Source organism: Salvelinus fontinalis, chromosome 29 (assembly GCF_029448725.1).
Source record: "Salvelinus fontinalis isolate EN_2023a chromosome 29, ASM2944872v1, whole genome shotgun sequence".
NCBI lineage: Eukaryota > Metazoa > Chordata > Actinopteri > Salmoniformes > Salmonidae > Salvelinus > Salvelinus fontinalis.
In genome coordinates, this window is record NC_074693.1 from 1736891 (window position 1) to 1759148 (window position 22258).

General features: G+C 45.4%; 2 protein-coding genes across 4 annotated transcripts in view; one reads left to right on the forward strand and one right to left on the reverse strand.

Annotated features, from left to right (window-relative positions):
- LOC129827319 (PDZ and LIM domain protein 7-like) overlaps window positions 1-273 on the reverse strand; it is a 175726-nt gene extending 175453 nt beyond the window's left edge. The window contains exon 1 of one of the 2 annotated variants that reach the window (XM_055888057.1): window positions 100-273. In XM_055888057.1, the coding sequence (XP_055744032.1) occupies window positions 100-129 (30 nt within the window). In that variant the 5' untranslated portion in view covers window positions 130-273. The remainder of the gene's footprint in view (window positions 1-99) is intronic. The other variant, XM_055888056.1, reaches the window with a different exon arrangement.
- A 6667-nt stretch (window positions 274-6940) lies between these two features.
- cltb (clathrin, light chain B) lies at window positions 6941-22237 on the forward strand. 2 transcript variants are annotated; one of them, XM_055888066.1, is made up of 6 exons: window positions 6941-7382; window positions 7922-7977; window positions 9046-9163; window positions 9882-9993; window positions 19243-19296; window positions 20723-22237. In XM_055888066.1, the coding sequence occupies exons 1-6, from the start codon at window positions 7190-7192 to the stop codon at window positions 20892-20894; spliced, it is 705 nt and encodes a 234-aa protein (XP_055744041.1). In that variant the 5' UTR covers window positions 6941-7189; the 3' UTR covers window positions 20895-22237. The 2 variants fall into 2 exon arrangements, with proteins under 2 accessions (XP_055744041.1, XP_055744042.1); XM_055888067.1 differs by lacking the exon at window positions 19243-19296 and having other exon boundaries at window positions 6944-7382.
- The last annotated feature ends 21 nt before the right edge of the window (window positions 22238-22258 follow it).

The following is a 22258-nucleotide window of genomic DNA, read 5'->3' on the forward strand; positions in this document are numbered from 1 at the left end:
CAAGGGTATATTTCTTATAGACTTGGCTACAACATACTTCCATGTAGAAATCGCTAGATGCGTTTATAAGTTAGAATAACCTTTTCTCCATTAGCCTACCTCCTTATCATTATGGGGACCGCCGGACATCGTGTCGACCTACGGTAGACGAGATCTGAAAAGAAATGTGTGACTCAAACACGTAAACCAGCCGAAAAGTACACTTCAAACTTCCTCAACCTGGACGTTAGGAACACTGTGGATCTTTTCCTTAAGCAGCAACCAGGATTCATTCGCTGCTTCTTCTTCTTCGATGGGGTTTAACGGCGGTTGGCATCCAATGCTAATGGTGCATTACTGCCACCAGCTGGACGAGGTGTTGAATAGGGGAAAGAAATTAAAAACGGTATTTTCATTTTTAAAATGTAACCTTTATTTAACTAGGCAAGTCAGTTATTAAGAACAAATTCTTATTTACAATGACGGCATACCCCGGTCAAACCCGGGCCAATTGTGCGCCGCCCTATGGGACTCCCAATCACGACCAGATGTGATACAGTCTGGAATCAAACCAGGGACTGTAGTGACACCTCTTGCACTGAGATACAATGCCTTAGACCGCTGCACCACTCGGGAGCCCCAGGAAAGGGGGAAAGACATCATACAAAACACGTCAACTAATATTTTTTTTACAAAATACATCCCTACACAGAATCAGGGGCCTGTGATGGGGCTACATTCACCCACTGGCTCAGGGGCCTGTGATGGGGCTACATTAACCCACAGGCTCAGGGGCCTGTGTTGGGGCTACATTCACCCACTGGCTCAGGGGCCTGTGTTGGGGCTACATTCACCCATTGGCTCAGGGGCCTGTGATGGGGCTACATTCACCCACTGGCTCAGGGGCCTGTGATGGGGCTACATTCACCCACTGGCTCAGGGGCCTGTGATGGGGCTACATTCACCCACTGGCTCAGATGTCTGTGATGGGGCTACATTCACCCACTGGCTCAGGGGCCTGTGATGGGGCTACATTCACCCATTGGCTCAGGGGCCTGTGATGGGGCTACATTCACCCACTGGCTCAGGGGCCTGTGATGGGGCTACATTCACCCACAGGCTCAGGGGCCTGTGATGGGGCTACATTCACCCACTGGCTCAGATGTCTGTGATGGGGCTACATTCACCCACTGGCTCAGGGGCCTGTGATGGGGCTACATTCACCCACAGGCTCAGGGGCCTGTGATGAGGCGACATTCACCCACTGGCTCAGGGGCCTGTGTTGGGGCTACATCCACCCATTGGCTCAGGGGCCTGTGATGGGGCTACATTCACCCACTGGCTCAGGGGCCTGTGATGGGGCTACATTCACCCACTGGCTCAGGGGCCTGTTATGGGGCTACATTCATCCACTGGCTCAGGGGCCTGTGATGGGGCTACATTCACCCACTGGCTCAGGGGCCTGTTATGGGGCTACATTCATCCACTGGCTCAGGGGCCTGTGATGGGGCTACATTCATCCACTGGCTCAGGGGCCTGTGATGGGGCTACATTCACCCACTGGCTCAGGGGCCTGTGATGGGGCTACATTCACCCACTGGCTCAGGGGCCTGTTATGGGGCTACATTCATCCACAGGCTCAGGGGCCTGTTATGGGGCTACATTCATCCACAGGCTCAGGGGCCTGTGATGGGGGTACATTCACCCACTGGCTCAGGGGCCTGTGATGGGGCTACATTCACCCACTGGCTAAGGGGCCTTTGATGGGGCTACATTCACCCACTGGCTCAGGGGCCTGTGATGGGGCTACATTCACCCACTGGCTCAGGGGCCTGTGATGGGGCTACATTCACCCACTGGCTCAGGGGCCTGTGATGGGGCTACATTCACCCACAGGCTCAGGGGCCTGTGATGGGGCTACATTCACCCACAGAATCAGGGGCCTGTGATGGGGCTACATTCACCCACTGGCTCAGGGGCCTGTGATGGGGCTACATTCACCCACCCACCTACAGAACTGACCTTGTTATTGGCTGAGCTGGGGCTAAATACCTACAGAACTGACCTTGTTATAAGCTGAGCTGGGGCTAAACACCTACAGAGCTGACCTTGTTATTGGCTGAGCTGGGGCTAAATACCTACAGAACTGACCTTGTTATTGGCTGAGCTGGGGCTAAATACCTACAGAACTGACCTTGTTATTGGCTGAGCTGGGGCTAAACACCTACAGAGCTGACCTTGTTATTGGCTGAGCTGGGGCTAAACACCTACAGAACTGACCTTGTTATTGGCTGAGCTGGGGCTAAATACCTACAGAACTGACCTTGTTATTGGCTGAGCTGGGGCTAAACACCTACAGAGCTGACCTTGTTATTGGCTGAGCTGGGGCTAAACACCTACAGAACTGACCTTGTTATTGGCTGAGCTGGGGCTAAATACCTACAGAACTGACCTTGTTATTGGCTGAGCTGGGGCTAAACACCTACAGAGCTGACCTTGTTATTGGCTGAGCTGGGGCTAAATACCTACAGAACTGACCTTGTTATTGGCTGAGCTGGGGCTAAATACCTACAGAGCTGACCTTGTTATTGGCTGAGCTGAGGCTAAACACCTACAGAGCTGACCTTGTTATTGGCTGAGCTGGGGCTAAACACCTACAGAGCTGACCTTGTTATAGGCTGAGCTGGGGCTAAACACCTACAGAGCTGACCTTGTTATTGGCTGAGCTGAGGCTAAGCTACTACAGAGCTGACCTTGTTATAGGCTGAGCTGGGGCTAAACACCTACAGAGCTGACCTTGTTATAGGCTGAGCTGAGGCTACGCTACTACAGAGCTGATCTGGTTATTGGCTGAGCTGAGGCTAAACACCTACAGAGCTGACCTTGTTATTGGCTGAGCTGAGGCTAAGCTACTACAGAGCTGACCTTGTTATAGGCTGAGCTGGGGCTAAGCTACTACAGAGCTGACCTTGTTATAGGCTGAGCTGAGGCTTAGCTACTACAGAGCTGACCTTGTTATAGGCTGAGCTGGGGCTAAGCTACTACAGAGCTGACCTTGTTATTGGCTGAGCTGGGGCTAAGCTACTACAGAGCTGACCTTGTTATTGGCTGAGCTGGGGCTAAGCTACTACAGAGTTGACCTTGTTATAGGCTGAGCTGGGGCTAAACACCTACAGAACTGACCTTGTTATAGGCTGAGTTGAGGCTTAGCTACTACAGAGTTGACCTTGTTATAGGCTGAGCTGGGGCTAAGCTACTACAGAGTTGACCTTGGCTTACATTCAGGGCGGGATGTAAATGTATTATGTTCTTTGTTTAAAATAAATCCCTGCATTTGACTCACACAGCCTCAGTCACTTACTCACCTTGTCCACTGTGTGTGTGCCTCTGTCACGTGAGCTAAACATCTAGCTGGCTAGCTCATCATGTCTCAGTCTAAACTGTACACTCAAAAATACAGAAAGGAGTGGGAATCAAACCCTGAATTCAAAGGCTGGTTGAAGCCGTTTATTGGAGATGATACACGGGCATACTGCCTGTATTGTAAAGGCTGATTTCTACGCCAAACTTAGTGATGTAAAAAAGAACACATGACAACTCAAAAACATACTCAAAAGGCAAAGCCTTATAACAGTTCCACCCAAAACCAAGCTGCCATTTATGGTTAATAAAAAAATTAACTCTGCAAAAAAGGCTGAGGCCACCATGGCATTAGCTATCGCTGAACACTGTTCTGTGAGGATATGCGTTTTATGCACTATAGCCCGCCACCACATCATTTGTGATTGAATAGTGTATGCTGTATCTGCTTTGTGCATGTGTGCCTGTGTGTGTGCTGGAAGTAACATTTTGCCCCAGATAAGTGTGCTGAGAAGCTGTGGTTAACCTTGAGCGGGAACAGTATGCTTTCTATGCAGGTGCAAATAGCTCAAACAGTGTTACAGAACTGTCTGACCTCAGTCTCTAGGGTGAGGGAGAGTAATCTACACAGCAACAGTGTTACAGAACTGTCTGACCTCAGTCTCTAGGGTGAGGGAGAGTAATCTACACAGCAACAGTGTTACAGAACTGTCTGACCTCAGTCTCTAGGGTGTGGGAGCGTAATCTACACAGCAACAGTATTACAGAACTGTCTGACCTCAGTCTCTAGGGTGTGGGAGAGTAATCTACACAGCAACAGTGTTACAGAACTGTCTGACCTCAGTCTCTAGGGTGTGGGAGAGTAATCTACACAGCAACAGCGCCGGACATCTGGAGCGCTGTGGGGCTGGGACCAGCCTGGGCGCCACCGATAGGCTAGTGAGTCTAAACCATGCTAAGCCTCTACTGTGATAGGCCAACAAAAATAGTTCCAACCCGTCCATCACAGTATAATAACTGTTGTTTGTACACATTCCAGCAGTTCTCTGCTTTACCCTGCGTGGTGATACAGTGAACCCTGTATATACGAAAATTGCATTTACCATTTATCGCTTGAGTTTAATAAAAAATACTTAAAGTATATTCGGCGACTCTGAATCACATTTTATCCTGATACCAGATTCAATTGACGCCAACCCCTTTACAGTTCCATGCTGGCATGTGATCACATTGGAGAAGCATGTAGAGCTGCTTTCTCAGACTCCACTGCTGCTACCCACTTCAAAATGCACAGGACAAAGTGCACAGAAATGATTAATGGTGTTCTAGCACCATACTTTCTGAAAAAGTTGGTCGCAGGTGTGGGTAGACCAGCGTTTCAGCCTCCTCCTCGATGAGTCCACGGATGTAAGTGTTTCTAAGTACCTGGGGGTCGTGATAAGGTACTTTAGTGACACCAAGCAGGCAATTTGTATCAACATTTCTGGGGCTTGTTGAGTTGGAGGGAGGAGATGCCAAATCTATAGTCCTGTGCTGTTGTGGTTTTCCTCGAGAAGTGTTGTCTTAAAAAAGAGAAACTCCTTAGGGATAGGGACTGACAATGCCTCTGTTATGACGGGGATTAACAATGGGGTCCATAAAGTGCTGAAGGAGGAGTATGGCTTCAAATATCTGTTTCTTATTCGTTGTGTGTGCCACTCTCTGCAGCTCGCTGTAAGTCATGCTTCCAATGACACCATCCCCCGTAGTGTGGAGTACTTGGTACGAGAGACTTATAACTGGTTTTCAGTGTCTCCCAAGCGCAGAGAGGCCTACAAGGCCATATATGAGACCATCAACTGTGGGGAGAAACCTTTACAGGTAACCAAGGAGTGTGCCACATGTTGGCTCTCCCTTGAACCTGCGGTTTCACGCATTTTGGACCAGCGGGAGGAGCTTAGGCTGCATTTCACAGTCACCAAGTCCAGTGAACACTGCTACATGGCTGAGGTTTTATACTCCATGTACAGTGATCCTCAAAACATATTGTATCTGACTTTTTTGAAGTCAGTGCTGGGTGAGGTACAGTTGGCCATCAAGGCTTTTGAGGGAGAGCAAGTAGATGCTCTTAAGCTACTTGACAGCTTGGTTAGCCTGATCAAGTCTGTGAGCAGCCGGGTGCTGAATCCACTGGCAAATGTTGATGTACTCAAAGGGCCAATAGATGGATACATCAGTCCCAAACCGTTACCTTTGTGAGTCAAAGGCAGCTGAGCTCCACCTTGCGCCTGAGGATGAAAACAATGTCCGAAAGCGATGTGTAGCCTTCACCATCTCCCTCACTAATGAGTTGAGGGTGAGACTGCCGGACAACATCGAAGCATTTGCAGTACATGTCAGTTTTCAATGTGGAGGAAACTCTAAAGCACAATAAGAGCCATGGAGAAATAGAAAAATTAGCCAAGCTCTGTGGCTACTCTTTGTCCAGCAATGGCGTGCCATCCATCTTAGTAAATGGAATGAGACAAAAAACACACTAGGCTTCTGGAGTGAGATTTGGAAGTTCAGGGATGCAGCTGATATCAACCAGTTTCAAGAACTTGCCATGGCTGCTGTGTCTGTGTTGTCCTCGTCACACTCGGATGCTGAAGTCGAGAGAGGATTCAGCCAGATGAGTGTGTGGTAAAAAGCGAATTTAGAAATGGGATGTCCTTGCAGACCCTTAACTCCACCCTGTACATTCGATATGGACTGAAGCTGTCTGGTGAGGCTTGCTATGAGCACCAGCTGCCTGATAATGTTTTGCTGCTTTTTGGCACATCAGCTGCTTACTCATTTAAGTCAGCTCCCTCAGTTGCTGAACCTGCCATAGAGAGCCTGGACCAAAATGACAATGACCCACTCTTTCTGTGAGCCAGCACAGCCTGTGTGTGTGTGGAGGGGGGTCTGGAAAAAATTAGGGCCAGACTAGTTACCATAATGTTCTCATATTGTCAATGACAGTTTTTTCTATTGTCTCTTTTTGGTCCATTTAGATTGTTAATGTAGATTGTATACAAAAAAAATGTAAAACTTGTTATGGTTAAAAATGTTAATGTTTTACTCCTAATGTTTTACTCCTAATGTTTTACTCCTAATAGGCTCCTAATATGGTTAAAAACCAAACCAAATTAAGAAAACTAAACAAAAAATAAAAAAATAAAAAAATATATATATATAAATAAGTAACTCCGCCAAGAGTGTCTCTTTTAGGTCACTTTTGCCGGTCCCAAGCCCAGATAAAGGAGGACGGTTGGAATTGTGACATTAAAAAAAACAAGAATTGACAGAAGAAAGTTCATATGTAGTTCTAAACTTATTTAGGGTGTTTTTTACTCAGTGTTTGTCTCTCCTACGACGTTATTCCTCTCTCCTACAGCGTCCATCACAATTACATGCACATGGACAATTATGAAAATTAGGTGATGGCGTCATTTAGCGACTTTTAGGACAGGCAATAACTACTTTCCTTACTGATGAGTTGGCAACACTGCTTCAGATACCAGTTAGGATATAGGAGTGCATTTCTAGGTTTCTCCAGCAGATAGAGACACATCCTAATAAACCAAAAAGTTGGAAGTACGTGTGGCAGGCTAGGCAAATTGAAAGTGAGCAATCATGAATCATCACAGACAGAAGCTTCCTAACGTTAGTCCTTATTCATTGTTCTATTAGCTGACAACCGTTCATGAAAAGTTCAGTTAGAGTTGCATGATTCAGATATATCCATCATCCTCATAACTCCTCTCTCGGCTAAATTAATTGATAGGCAGCAAGATAACAATCAATAATTATAACGTTAGCTACTAGCTACATTTCACTTTTGTGAAAGATGGCTGATGCAGATTTCGGGTTCCCATCTGACAACGGAGTGCTGCCTGTCGAGGTGGACCCAGCTGCAGCTTTCTTAGCCCAGCAAGAAAGCGAAATAGCGGTGATAGAGAATGACGACGAAGGAGTCGGAGCTTTGGAGGGATCCGTTGAACAACCGCCGGCAGCCGATTCACCTGCTACTGTAGAATATGGTAAGTTGCTAGCTATGCTAAGTTAGCATGTTAACTAAAACTAACTCCTAAACTAGAAGTCCATAAATGAAGACAAACAAAAAAAGTAACTTTTATTAGTACCATAGCTAGGTCGTTAATTCTTACTAGACAACTTGTTAGTTAGTTTGCTAGCTAAGTTTAGCCTGACTTTTAGTTAGCAAACTAGCTAACGTTAGCTAGTTAGTTGATTGACAACTGTCAATGTAAACAGTAACGTTAGTTGGAGCAGCAGCACACCGCACCCTGAGTTGAATAATGACTCAAGTTTGTCCGATATACTTGTGTGGATGTGATTGTGTAAATGTATTGAAGTTATCCTCAGGCCAAATTAGGTTAGCCAATATAGGTAGGTGGTGGTGGTGGTGAGAAGCTAGTTTAAGTTACTGCCCAAGCAGGTGTTTCTGCATTCTTGTCACTATCTATCCACCCCTCGAAAGCAAATGATGACTAGCTAGGTTAGAATAATGTAAAGCATGTCATATGTTTGTATAAAGCCGTTTTTTTGTTTCATCTGTCAGATACCGGGTTTACAGAAGCATCAGCAGCCACGGTAAACGGAGACATGTTTGAGCTGGTAAGAGAATAACACTTCTAATGAGAATTCACATTTATAGAAAAATGCTTTGGGACATGTTTTATTGTAGTTTAGTTTTGTAAGTGAGACTGTACCTATAGCAGATGAGAACACACCTGAAATAAGTACCTCTTTCTCAATGGTAAGTGAATTGTTAACAAGTAAATCTGCCCATATCAGATATGTCTATGTCCTGGGAATTGTTTTAGTTTCTTACAACATCATGCTAATCACATTAGCCTACGTTAGCTCAACTGTACCGAGGAACGGGACACCAATCGTGTAATTTAGGAGTTAAAATTCCAATTCCACCACATTTCAATGGCTTAAAAATCTCAACCCAACTATACATTGTAGAAATGAATATACAGATATTGAAAGCATTTAATGAGAAATAAAAAGGTGTGCAACATGAAAATATTCATAATTTACACTAATTTATGGACGGTCCCTAACTATAATCACGGATTTCAGTTTTTATTTATTATTTTTAGACATTAAATGCATTATGTAGGTTGAATGCTGTAACAACACAGAATAAAACAATGAATAATAGTCCCAAGATTGTAGTGACTGTCCATTACTGCCTATATTAACCAACATTTATTCACTTTACTTTATAAAATATGCGTTTTATTTTGATTCCTTTATTGTTTCATTCCAAGTCATCATCTCATCTCTCTATAGAGCTGCTGTCTGACATAAATCATTATTTTAGTAGTTCTTCAAAAGTAAATAAGACATACTTTTATGACTGCTGAATGGCAACTATCAATCACTTAGAATCATGTATTTTCAGCGTCGCGAAGCAACTGCTTTTTATCCCTCTCGATCGCGCGTTCTCTTTTTATCGCCGTGTCTGCTCCGCACAGACCGGGACAAGTTTAAGCGGCCGCACAATGGATTATGGCCGTTGTAGTTAATTACCATGTTTTCTGCACTAAACTATGTAGAATATCAGCCTGTTGGAAACTATATAATTGGCAAAAGATCCGAATTGGGCTGCTTGTGTAAACGCAGCCTATGACTAGTGGTCCTTATGCCTGGTCCTGGTTCTTCTCCCCCCAGGAGTCCAACGGTCTATCGGACAGCTATGCGGCCATCGCCCAGGTGGACTCTCTGCGAGCAGAGCCTGAGAGCCTGCGTAAGTGGAGGGAGGAGCAGAAGGCACGGCTGGAGCAACTAGGTAAGTAAACAGCAGAGATTAGTGTGTGGCCCAAATGGCACCTTAGTCCCTATATAGTGCACTACTTTTAACCAGGGTCCATAGGGCTCTGGTCAAAAGTAGTGCACTATGTAGGGAATAGGGTGCCAGTTTGGACAGAGAGCTACTTCAGACTTACCGATAACTACGATACATACAGTCTCTACCGCTACGATACATGCAGTATTTTGTCCACTCATTGTCCACATTGACAAAGGTTGACACCTAAATGTCACATTTTCCCCCTACCAGCTAGAAAGCTAAATAAAAGACCTGGGGGGGTGTGGAGAGAAAGTGAAGTTGAATAGTCTGTCTATTTCTGTGTGTGAACCACCCTTCATTTGGGTTCCACTCCGTGTCATGTCCTGTATGGTATGCTTGAGGTGGTCTTGTTCTCGCTGTATTGACTCTGTAGTTAATCTCCTGAGAAAAGAGCATCATCTTCTGTAGCTCATGCAATGCATTGTGGACTAAAACGTTTCGTCCTGGGTGGGTATTCATTAGTGCACACCGTAGCAAAACATTTTGCCTACGGGAAAACGAAAACAAGCTATTATTATTGGACAAATTCAGGTAGTCCTCCCCATTTCCGCCTGTTTGCGTCCGCTTTGTTCCTACTGAATAGGACCCTGGTATTGTGCACATTCTGTTGATTGTGTATTGATCATACCATCACCCTGTGTGTATGTGAACCCTGAAGACTCTGCGTCCAAGGCTGCGGAGGCTGAGTGGAAAGAGAAGGCCAAGAAAGAGCTGGAGGACTGGCATGTGCACCAGATTGAACAGATGGAGAAGAACAAGTCCAACAACAGGTTAGTTCCTAGCTAGCTCTGTTTAGTTCCTACATGGTTCCCTCAAAACTACAGGTATGCAAACTAGTCACCTTTTGGTGAAATTCCCCGTTTTGAATCCGAAGTAGGTGACCTACTTGATTCGTGTTAGTTGCTTACTGGACCCTTGCAATCTGTGTGAAATGTTAATTAACTAGCTAACGAACTAACTACTATCTGTGAACGAATGTTTTCCCTCTACAGTATGTGGTTAATTTTCAGAATGAGAGAATTAGTTGAAAATTAGGCGTTGCTTGTTAAACAAGTGGATTCAGGGATCAAGTGTAGCTGGAGCTGGGCCTGGTTTAAGCTGGATGCTGCTATACATTTTCCCTCTTTCTCACCTTTTCAATAAAAAGGGCAAGGTGTACTCTGCCTGAAAGAGATCAATTATGCCCACAAACGGTCTCATTCTCTGCTGGAACATAGTAGAAGAGATGTCCACAGGCGGAACGTGTACTATGTAATAATGTGTGCAGTGTAGCCCAAAGATATTGTTTTAGTTGTGTTGAACTTGACAGTAATACTTGTGTGTGAGTGAGGGGGGGTTATTACATGTTTTACTCAGTGAATGTTATTTTTCCACACTTGTAGCCTTGATCAATGTCTACTATAGTGGCCATTATAATGAGAAATAGAATGCCTGTTTGTTTCATTCTATTTCTACTTTAAGATGTTTTTTCCCCCAAGTGCAATATTTAGATGTGTGTGGTCACAAGCTTTCTATTATAAAAGCTGCCATGGTAACAAGCATTCTATTATAAAGGCTGTCATGGTAACAAGCATTCTATTATAAAGGCTGTCATGGTAACAAGCATTCTATTATAAAGGCTGTCGTGGTCACAAGCGTTCTATTATAAAAGCTGCCATGGTAACAAGCATTCTATTATAAAGGCTGTCATGGTAACAAGCATTCTATTATAAAGGCTGTCATGGTAACAAGCATTCTATTATAAAGGCTGTCGTGGTCACAAGCGTTCTATTATAAAAGCTGCCATGGTAACAAGCATTCTATTATAAAGGCTGTCATGGTAACAAGCATTCTATTATAAAGGCTGTCATGGTAACAAGCATTCTATTATAACGGCTGTCATGGTAACAAGCGTTCTATTATAAAGGTTGTCGTGGTAACAAGCGTTCTATTATAAAAGCTGCCATGGTAACACGCGTTCTATTATAAAAGCTGCCATGGTAACACGCGTTCTATTATAAAGGCTGTCATGGTAACAAGCATTCTATTATAAAGGCTGCCATGGTAACAAGCATTCTATTATAAAGGCTGTCATGGTAACAAGCATTCTATTATAAAGGCTGTCATGGTAACAAGTGTTCTATTATAAAGGCTGTCATGGTAACAAGCGTTCTATTATAAAGGCTGTCGTGGTAACAAGCATTCTATTATAAAGGCTGTCGTGGTAACAAGCGTTCTATTATAAAGGCTGTCGTGGTAACAAGCGTTCTATTATAAAGGCTGTCGTGGTAACGAGCGTTCTATTATAAAGGCTGTCGTGGGAACGAGCGTTCTATTATAAAGGCTGTCGTGGTAACGAGCGTTCTATTATAAAGGCTGTCGTGGTAACGAGCGTTCTATTATAAAGGCTGTCGTGGTAACAAGCGTTCTGTTATAAAGGCTGTCGTGGTAACAAGCATTCTATTATAAAGGCTGTCATGGTAACTGTAATATTAGTATAATGTTTGTTCTCAAGACTTGAGTGTCATTTGCATTAAAGGCTAGGCAACAAATTACATTAGATTACTTTCTTTACATTTGTTAGCTGTGAGTTCGGTTCACATGAACCACTTTTTATTTTACACACAGAGACTGATCATGTAGATACTATTCTTTGTTGTTTAGTTAGTTAAAACCTGTATTTCCCCCTAGCAGGGATGTATTGCATGTTTCAGTGTCACCTTGTTGGGCCGTCATCAGTTTGCATACCTGAAACCAACATAACAGGAAATACCAGTTCAGACAATATACAACATATATCAGACGATATACAACATATATCAGACGATATACAACATATATCAGACGATATACAACATGTATCAGACGATATACAACATATATCAGACGATATACAACATATATCAGACGATATACAACATATATCAGACGATATACAACATATATCAGACGATATACAACATGTATCAGACGATATACAACATATATCAGACGATATACAACATATATCAGACGATATACAACATATATCAGACGATATACAACATATATCAGACGATATACAACATATATCAGACGATATACAACATATATCAGACGATATACAACATATATCAGACGATATACAACATATATCAGACGATATACAACATATATCAGACGATATACAACATATATCAGACGATATACAACATATATCAGACGATATACAACATATATCAGACGATATACAACATATATCAGACGATATACAACATATATCAGACGATATTCAACATATATCAGACGATATACAACATTTATCAGACGATATACAACATATATAAGACAAAATATGAAATGTAAATTGTATCTGTAGTAGTTAACTATGATAATTAAGAGCAATGATGTGATCAGAATGTGTGTTTCTGTGGTTATTTCCGTGAGATCAGATCAGGAAGTAAGATGTGTTAGCTTAGGCTTAAAGACTATCGATAGACTGTCACAGAGAGTTGACTTTATTCATGTACCTAAAATATTTATTGGAATAATAACGTGGACAGGATTTCCTGCTAAATAGTTTAAACAGAGTGTAAACGGTGACAGCTGAGCTGACCTCTGACCCCACGGTTCCAATGTTTTGTTGGCCTGCGTTTTGGAGCGGATGGATATGGCTCATTATTCAGGATTGGTAAGAAATGCAGAGATCCGTTTGTGTGTCTGAAGGATCCGTCGTTTGTGTACTATGTCACCAAGCTGACCTGTGGTAAAACATCTGACCTGTGGTAAAACATCTGACCTGTGGTAAAACATCTGACCTGTGGTAAAACATCTGACCTGTGGTAAAACATCTGACCTGTGGTAAAACATCTGACCTGTGGTAAAACATCTGACCTGTGGTAAAACATCTGACCTGTCGTAAAACATCTGACCTGTCGTAAAACATCTGACCTGTGGTTAAACACCTGACCTGTGGTTAAACACCTGACCTGTGGTTAAACACCTGACCTGTGGTAAAACACCTGACCTGTGGTAAAACACCTGACCTGTGGTTAAACACCTGACCTGTGGTTAAACACCTGACCTGTGGTTAAACACCTGACCTGTGGTTAAACACCTGACCTGTCGTAAACTAAGGAAGTAACGAAATTACACGTAACTTCTCAATGCGTTTAACTATTAACTGATGTTTAACTAACTATTAATGACCTATTTTAATGCCCTCTATAGTCCTACACTTCAATTACTATCAAAGTATTTCTCTCCCGTTCGCTTTTCTCTCTCTCGTCGTAAACATATTTTATTCTCTGGGGTCTTTGCTTTTCCTTTTCTGTACTAAAACCAACCTTCTCTCATGCTTCCCAACAGACGTTGACTAAATCTGGCAAAGTAGCAGCATGTAACTACAGCTCCATTTCTTTCAGAGGCGGAGAGAGAGAGAGGCGGAGAGAGAGAGAGGCGGAGAGAGAGAGAGGCGGAGAGAGAGAGAGGCGGAGAGAGAGAGAGGCTGAGAGAGAGAGAGGCTGAGAGAGAGAGAGGCTGAGAGAGAGAGAGGCTGAGAGAGAGAGAGGCTGAGAGAGAGAGAGGCTGAGAGAGAGAGAGGCTGAGAGAGAGAGAGGCTGAGAGAGAGAGAGGCTGAGAGAGAGAGAGGCTGAGAGAGAGAGAGGCTGAGAGAGAGAGAGGCTGAGAGAGAGAGAGGCTGAGAGAGAGAGAGGCTGAGAGAGAGAGAGGCTGAGAGAGAGAGAGGCTGAGAGAGAGAGAGGCTGAGAGAGAGAGAGGCTGAGAGAGAGAGAGGCTGAGAGAGAGAGAGGCTGAGAGAGAGAGAGGCTGAGAGAGAGAGAGGCTGAGAGAGAGAGAGGCTGAGAGAGAGAGAGGCTGAGAGAGAGAGAGGCTGAGAGAGAGAGAGGCTGAGAGAGAGAGAGGCTGAGAGAGAGAGAGGCTGAGAGAGAGAGAGGCTGAGAGAGAGAGAGAGAGGCTGAGAGAGAGAGAGAGAGGCTGAGAGAGAGAGAGAGAGAGGCTGAGAGAGAGAGAGAGAGAGGCTGAGAGAGAGAGAGAGAGAGGCTGAGAGAGAGAGAGAGAGAGGCTGAGAGAGAGAGAGAGAGAGGCTGAGAGAGAGAGAGAGAGAGGCTGAGAGAGAGAGAGAGAGAGGGCTGAGAGAGAGAGAGAGAGAGGCTGAGAGAGAGAGAGAGAGAGGCTGAGAGAGAGAGAGAGAGAGGCTGAGAGAGAGAGAGAGAGGCTGAGAGAGAGAGAGAGAGGCTGAGAGAGAGAGAGAGAGGCTGAGAGAGAGAGAGAGAGAGGCTGAGAGAGAGAGAGAGGCTGAGAGAGAGAGAGAGGCTGAGAGAGAGAGAGAGAGGCTGAGAGAGAGAGAGAGAGGCTGAGAGAGAGAGAGAGAGGCTGAGAGAGAGAGAGAGTAGGGCTGAAAGAGAGAGAGAGAGTAGGGCTGAGAGAGAGAGAGAGAGGCTGAGAGAGAGAGAGAGAGGGCTGAGAGAGAGAGAGAGAGGCTGAGAGAGAGAGAGAGAGGCTGAGAGAGAGAGAGAGGCTGAGAGAGAGAGAGAGAGAGAGAGGCTGAGAGAGAGAGAGAGAGAGGCTGAGAGAGAGAGAGAGAGAGGCTGAGAGAGAGAGAGAGAGAGGCTGAGAGAGAGAGAGAGAGGCTGAGAGAGAGAGAGAGAGGCTGAGAGAGAGAGAGAGAGGCTGAGAGAGAGAGAGAGAGGCTGAGAGAGAGAGAGAGAGGCTGAGAGAGAGAGAGAGAGGCTGAGAGAGAGAGAGAGAGGCTGAGAGAGAGAGAGAGAGGCTGAGAGAGAGAGAGAGGCTGAGAGAGAGAGAGAGAGGCTGAGAGAGAGAGAGAGAGAGGCTGAGAGAGAGAGAGAGAGAGGCTGAGAGAGAGAGAGAGAGAGGCTGAGAGAGAGAGAGAGAGAGGCTGAGAGAGAGAGAGAGAGAGGCTGAGAGAGAGAGAGAGAGAGGCTGAGAGAGAGAGAGAGAGAGGCTGAGAGAGAGAGAGAGAGAGGCTGAGAGAGAGAGAGAGAGAGGGTGAGAGAGAGAGAGAGAGAGGCTGAGAGAGAGAGAGAGAGAGGCTGAGAGAGAGAGAGAGAGGCTGAGAGAGAGAGAGAGAGGCTGAGAGAGAGAGAGAGAGGCTGAGAGAGAGAGAGAGAGGCTGAGAGAGAGAGAGAGAGGCTGAGAGAGAGAGAGAGAGGGTGAGAGAGAGAGAGAGAGAGTCTGAGAGAGAGAGAGAGAGAGGCTGAGAGAGAGAGAGAGAGAGGCTGAGAGAGAGAGAGAGAGAGGCTGAGAGAGAGAGAGAGAGAGGCTGAGAGAGAGAGAGAGAGAGGCTGAGAGAGAGAGAGAGAGAGGCTGAGAGAGAGAGAGAGAGAGGCTGAGAGAGAGAGAGAGAGAGGCTGAGAGAGAGAGAGAGAGAGAGGCTGAGAGAGAGAGAGAGAGAGGCTGAGAGAGAGAGAGAGAGAGGCTGAGAGAGAGAGAGAGGCTGAGAGAGAGAGAGAGAGGCTGAGAGAGAGAGAGAGAGGCTGAGAGAGAGAGAGAGGCTGAGAGAGAGAGAGAGAGGCTGAGAGAGAGAGAGAGAGAGAGGCTGAGAGAGAGAGAGAGAGAGAGGCTGAGAGAGAGAGAGAGAGAGGCTGAGAGAGAGAGAGAGAGAGGCTGAGAGAGAGAGAGAGAGAGGCTGAGAGAGAGAGAGAGAGAGGCTGAGAGAGGCTGAGAGAGAGAGGCTGAGAGAGAGAGTCTGAGAGAGAGAGGCTGAGAGAGAGAGGCTGAGAGAGAGAGGCTGAGAGAGAGAGGCTGAGAGAGAGAGAGAGGCTGAGAAAGAGAGAGAGAGGCTGAGAGAGTCAGAGGCTGAGAAAGAGTCAGAGGCTGAGAGAGAGAGGCTGAGAGAGAGAGAGAGGCTGAGAGAGAGAGAGGCTGAGAGAGAGAGTGAGAGAGGCTGAGAGAAAGAGTGAGAGAGGCTGAAAGAGAGAGTGGCTGAGAGTGAGAGAGGCTGAGAGTGAGAGAGAGAGGCTGAGAGTGAGAGAGAGAGGCTGAGAGTGAGAGAGAGAGGCTGAGAGTGAGAGAGAGAGGCTGAGAGTGAGAGAGAGAGGCTGAGAGTGAGAGAGAGAGGCTGAGAGTGAGAGAGAGAGGCTGAGAGTGAGAGTGAGAGGCTGAGAGTGAGAGGCTGAGAGTGAGAGGCTGAGAGTGAGAGGCTGAGAGTGAGAGGCTGAGAGTGAGAGGCTGAGAGTGAGAGGCTGAGAGTGAGAGGCTGAGAGTGAGAGGCTGAGAGTGAGAGGCTGAGAGTGAGAGTGAGAGGCTGAGAGTGAGAGGCTGAGAGTGAGAGGCTGAGAGTGAGAGTGAGAGAGAGAGGCTGAGAGTGAGAGTGAGAGGCTGAGAGTGAGAGGCTGAGAGTGAGAGGCTGAGAGTGAGAGTGAGAGAGAGAGGCTGAGAGTGAGAGAGAGAGGCTGAGAGTGAGAGGCTGAGAGTGAGAGATGGAGAGAGAAGCTGAGAGTGAGAGAGAGAGAGACTGAAAGAAAGAGAGAGAGAGGCTGAGAGAGAGAGAGAGGCTGAGAGAGAGAGAGAGGCTGAGAGAGAGAGACAGTGAGAGAACTGCATCCAGGCCAACAGCCTGAAAACTGAACACTCTGCAGCCCAAATGGCACCTGGTTCTCTGTATAGTGTACCACTCCAAGGCCTACAGGGCTCTGTTCAAAAATAGTGCACTAAATCGGGCATAGGGGGGCATTTGGGATACACCCTGAGGCTAGAAATGTCCATTGACCTATAAATGTCAGGTTGCAGTATATCTGGCCATTGTCTAAACTGCTGACTACTGTGGACTAGGATGGTTGAGACAATGTTGTGTGTTTATCATAACAATGGAGTTGTATTGTCCTATACACTGACTGTACAAAACATTAGGAACACCTTCCTAATAGTCAGTTGAACTGCCTCAAGTCGTCGGGGTATTAACAGCCAGGGCACGGACTCTACAAGGTGTCGACAGTGTTCCACAGAGATGCTGGCCCATGTTGACTCCAATGCTTCCTACGGTAGTGGATCTCTACTCTGAATAGCTCGTTCCGTCTCATCCCACAGATATTGGATTGGGGACTGGACAGGACACTGCAGTAAGCTGGAGTCACTCGTGTTTGTGGAACTATTCCTGGACAATCCTTGCCTTTTGGCATAGGGTATTATCCTGCTGAAACAAATACACTGCTGCCACGGAGGGATGTAACTGATTGGCAATGACGTTCAGATATCATGTGGTTTTAAAACGTTGCTCCACTTTGATCACGGGGCCCAATGTGTGCCATGAAAACACACCACCTGCCTGTAACGTTGACATGAGGCATGACGGTTTCCTCCATACTCTAGTCCTCCAATCAGCGTGAAACAGCATGAACCAGGATTCATCAGACCAGGCAGTGGTTTTCCTTCCAATTCTCCAGTGGTTTTCCTTCCAATTCTCCAGTGGTTTTCCTTCCAATCCTCCAGTGGATTTCCTTCCAATTCTCCAGTGTTTTCCTTCCAATTCTCCAGTGGTTTTCCTTCCAATTCTCCAGTGGTTTTCCTTCCAATTCTCCAGTGGTTTTCCTTCCAATTCTCCAGTGGTTTTCCTTCCAATTCTCCAGTGGTTTTCCTTCCAATTCTCCAGTGGTTTTCCTTCCAATTCTCCAGTGGATTTCCTTCCAATTCTCAAGTGTTTTCCTTCCAATTCTCCAGTGGTTTTCCTTCCAATTCTCCAGTGGTTTTCCTTCCAATTCTCCAGTGGTTTCCTTCCAATCCTCCAGTGGTTTCCTTCCAATCCTCCAGTGGTTTTCCTTCCAATTCTCCAGTGGTTTTCCTTCCAATTCTCCAGTGGATTTCCTTCCAATTCTCCAGTGTTTTCCTTCCAATTCTCCAGTGTTTTCCTTCCAATTCTCCAGTGGTTTTCCTTCCAATTCTCCAGTGGTTTCCTTCCAATCCTCCAGTGGTTTTCCTTCCAATTCTCCAATGGTTTCGTCCAATTCTCCAGTGTTTTCGTTCCCACTGCAACTGCTGTGTCTTGTTTTTGTTGTTGCTGAAAGACGTGGAACCCTGTAAGGTCGTCGGCTGCCTTACCCCATTTAGTTTCAAAGTACAACGAGTTCTTACATTAGTTTTATGTGTCTGTCAGGTTGACTAACTGTCTGTCTGTTGCTCTGCATAACTCGTGTCAGCCTCCCTTTGTTCTCTTTCATCAATGACCCGTTTTCAACCCCTGGCCTCCCGTTGGCTGTATGTCCTTTTGGGTGGTGGACCATTCTTGATACACACAGGAAACTGTTGACCGTGTGGGGGAAAACTCAGCAGCGTTGTAGTTTATTGACTCAAAACGGTGCGCCTGTCACCCTACTACCCGTTCAAAGGCACTTAAATATTTTGTCTTGCCCATTTCACCGTCTGCATGGCACACATACTGTCACGATCGTTATAATGAGTGGACCAAGAAGCAGCGTGGTTCCATCCTCTTTATTAGGTAGTGAAACTCAAAGAAAACAATGAAGCGAACAAACGAAACGTGACACTCAGAGTAGTGCTCGCAGGCAACTATACCTAGACAAGATCCCACAAAGGGCAATGGTGAAATGGCTGCCTAAATATGATCCCCCAATCAGAGACAACGATAAACAGCTGCCTCTGATTGGGAACCATATCAGGCCAACATAGAAATATAATTCACCTAGATAACCCACCCTAGTCACACCCTGACCTTACCAACATAGAGAATAAAAAGCTCTCTATGGTCAGGGCGTGACACATACACAATACATGTCTCAATGCTTAAAAAATCCTTCATTAACCCGTCTCTTCCCCCTTCATCTACACTGATTTTAAGTGGATTTAAACAAGTGACATCAATAAGTGATCTTAGCTTTCACCTGGATTCACCTGGTCAGTCTACAATGTAGTGTTCATCTGATGGAACTTCCCTTCTTGAATCTTGTTAGTTAATCTGGCCTTCTGTCACTACGGCTTCCTGTCCTACCAACTCTTAACTCTGCATGTTGTGTGACACTGATTCATCTCTCTCTTCTTTCCTGCTGTCTTTTGCTCTAAACACCTAGGCTTGCTGAGGAGACTTTCTACAAACAGACCAACTCTCAAGTGATAAACTTTGTGTAGGTTTTTAGAACTCTTCTGCTAATGGTTTAGTATTGTCTTGGCATTCTACCTTTTTTTAAGTTTGTTACCTGTAGTTAAAGGTGTTTGCATGTCCCGACTGTGAAACAAACACATTATTTAGACTCCATTTTGGGTCCTGGAGGGACTGTATTTGACTATGTCCATAAATGACGACAACAGTGTTCATTGTCTTTCATCTTATAATTTCAGTTGTGAACATTTGCCAGAAATGCATGTAGCCTATTTTCAATACTGTGTGTAAGTTTTAGTCAAATGTACACCCACTGTGAGTCTGTGACGTGAAAGTGATTTGAGGGGCTGTGAGTCTGTGACGTGAACATTACTTGAGGGGCTGTGAGTCTGTGACGTGGACATTATTTGAGGGGCTGTGAGTCTGTGACGTGGACATTATTTGAGGGGCTGTGAGTCTGTGACGTGGACATTATTTGAGGGGCTGTGAGTCTGTGACGTGGACATTATTTGAGGGGCTGTGAGTCTGTGACGTGGACATTATTTGAGGGGCTGTGAGTCTGTGACGTGGACATTATTTGAGGGGCTGTGAGTCTGTGACGTGGACATTATTTGAGGGGCTGTGAGTCTGTGACGTGGACATTATTTGAGGGGCTGTGAGTCTGTGACGTGGACATTATTTGAGGGGCTGTGAGTCTGTGACGTGGACATTATTTGAGGGGCTGTGAGTCTGTGACGTGGACATTATTTGAGGGGCTGTGAGTCTGTGACGTGGACATTGTTTGAGGGGCTGTGAGTCTGTGACGTGGACATTGTTTGAGGGGCTGTGAGTCTGTGACGTGGACATTATTTGAGGGGCTGTGAGTCTGTGACGTGGAAATGATTTGAGGGGCTGTGAGTCTGTGACGTGGACATTGTTTGAGGGGCTGTGAGTCTGTGACGTGGACATTATTTGAGGGGCTGTGAGTCTGTGACGTGGACATTGTTTGAGGGGCTGTGAGTCTGTGACGTGGACATTATTTGAGGGGCTGTGAGTCTGTGACGTGGACATTATTTGAGGGGCTGTGAGTCTGTGACGTGGACATTATTTGAGGGGCTGTGAGTCTGTGACGTGGAAGTGATTTGAGGGGCTGTGAGTCTGTGACGTGGACATTGTTTGAGGGGCTGTGAGTCTGTGACGTGGACATTACTTGAGGGGCTGTGAGTCTGTGACGTGGACATTATTTGAGGGGCTGTGAGTCTGACGTGGAAGTGTTTGAGTGTTTTGAAAAGTTAAGTGTTTTGGCAGCATGGCATGTCAGTGGTACGGTTTTCCTGACACAGATTTATAAAATGTTATTTCAAAGGAGATGCTAATTAGTCCAGAACCAGGCTTAATCTCTGTCCGGGAAACCGTCCATCAAACACCTTGTCCAACACCTCGTCCATATCTCCCTCCCTTCCCTCCTCCAGGGAATCTGAAGAGGCCTTCCTGTCTGAGGCTGACGGCGACAGCCCAGGGACGGAGTGGGAGAGAGTGGCCCGTCTCTGTGACTTCAACCCCAAGACCAACAAGACAGCCAAGGATGTGTCCCGGATGTGCTCGGTCCTCATAGCCCTCAAACAGACACCTCTGGTGCGCTAGTACGGCCAATAGAACGGAGGGGTGGTGATGTTTCCCTGCTCTTGAGTTATGAACCCTGGTTTGCATTAAGGCAGAATGTTCCGGGTTCTTTATATGTTCAGACCCCTCCTGTTTTCTGTCATGTCTCTAACATGTGGAGGAAAGATATTGTCTCTACCCCCCATCTTTCCTTATTCCCGATGTAATATACCTCAGTACCTTAACATGAACGACTGACTGCTCTCTGGCCTTTTAACTTCCCCTCAACAATGCTTCTATTTGACCGCTACAAATACTGAATTAAGAAAATATGTTTACTATATTATCTTTATTAAACTTCTTCCCTCTCGTAAAAGAGAAGGGCATTGGGTCAAACCTTTTATCTTTTAAAGCAGGATTCCTCTCCCCAATATTTAGGGTGTGAAGTGTTCTTTTATCAAATAACAGATTAGGTTCATCTCCACTGTACTTTGTATTTGATTTAATGTGTCGGGTGTAATATAGCAAGTCCTGTTCAGGCACCACATATGCCATTTTTTTGTTTTTTTTTGTTAAAAATTGATTCACACACCTATTAATTTACTGTTGTATAATATTCCTAATTGATTATTTAACGGTACCTAGTCATTTGTCCTGACATTTTAGATGCTATGAGCTCGTGGCCTTGCTGAACTTTGAACTCCTGTCACTGTTTGTATTTTTGGCAAAAAAAATGTATTTCCTTCCCAAGCGTGACTATTTATAGCCTGGTTTATGATCTATTTTGTGCGGTCTTGCCAAACGGGACAATGACCCTTTCTACATACGGTCTAGGCGATGGCCATAGAAGTTGACAGCATAAAACAAATCTGGGATCAGACAACATAGTCTGTTCCAACAAAAAAGTAGTGTCTTCCCATCTAAAGAATCCTATCATTCTGAGGTTGATCCTCGGCATCACAAGAATTCACATAATAGGGGGGGCTTGTTACGTCATGGTTTTTAGGCCGAGACTGCGGCTCCTTGGGTAACCCCCCTCCCCAGATAGATTGATCTTATGTTATTAAATCAGCACCATTCACCAGAGTCGCCTGTTGAGACTAGACGTAGAGAAACTCCAGATGTAAAAGCGCCAGGAAAAGTGGGATTCGTAGCCACTCTGTTCAGAGTCCTAATCATGGCCGTGTTATTAAACGACATGAATGAACACTAGTCTAATGTTGAGTCAGATTTTCAAACACATCCCCCATTTTCATTTTCAGCTGCATTTCCTGTGAATCTGTGATCAACTGTTATCTATTAGGATGGTATCCTCCAGCCTCACACAGAATGTTACATGGGAACTGGAAAACTTTTCATCAATAAAAATGTAAACTCTTCATCAATCAACGGGTTTGTGTGAGCAT

Excerpts from the sequence above, each read along its gene's own strand:
- cltb (XM_055888066.1), top strand. The coding sequence starts at position 7,190 with ATGGCTGATGCAGATTTCGGGTTCCCATCTGACAACGGAGTGCTGCCT. Across the intron at positions 7,383-7,921 it reads ACCTGCTACTGTAGAATATG|ATACCGGGTTTACAGAAGCA; the intron begins GTAAGTTGCTAG and ends TTCATCTGTCAG. Across the intron at positions 19,297-20,722 it reads TCTCAAGTGATAAACTTTGT|GGAATCTGAAGAGGCCTTCC; the intron begins GTAGGTTTTTAG and ends TCCCTCCTCCAG.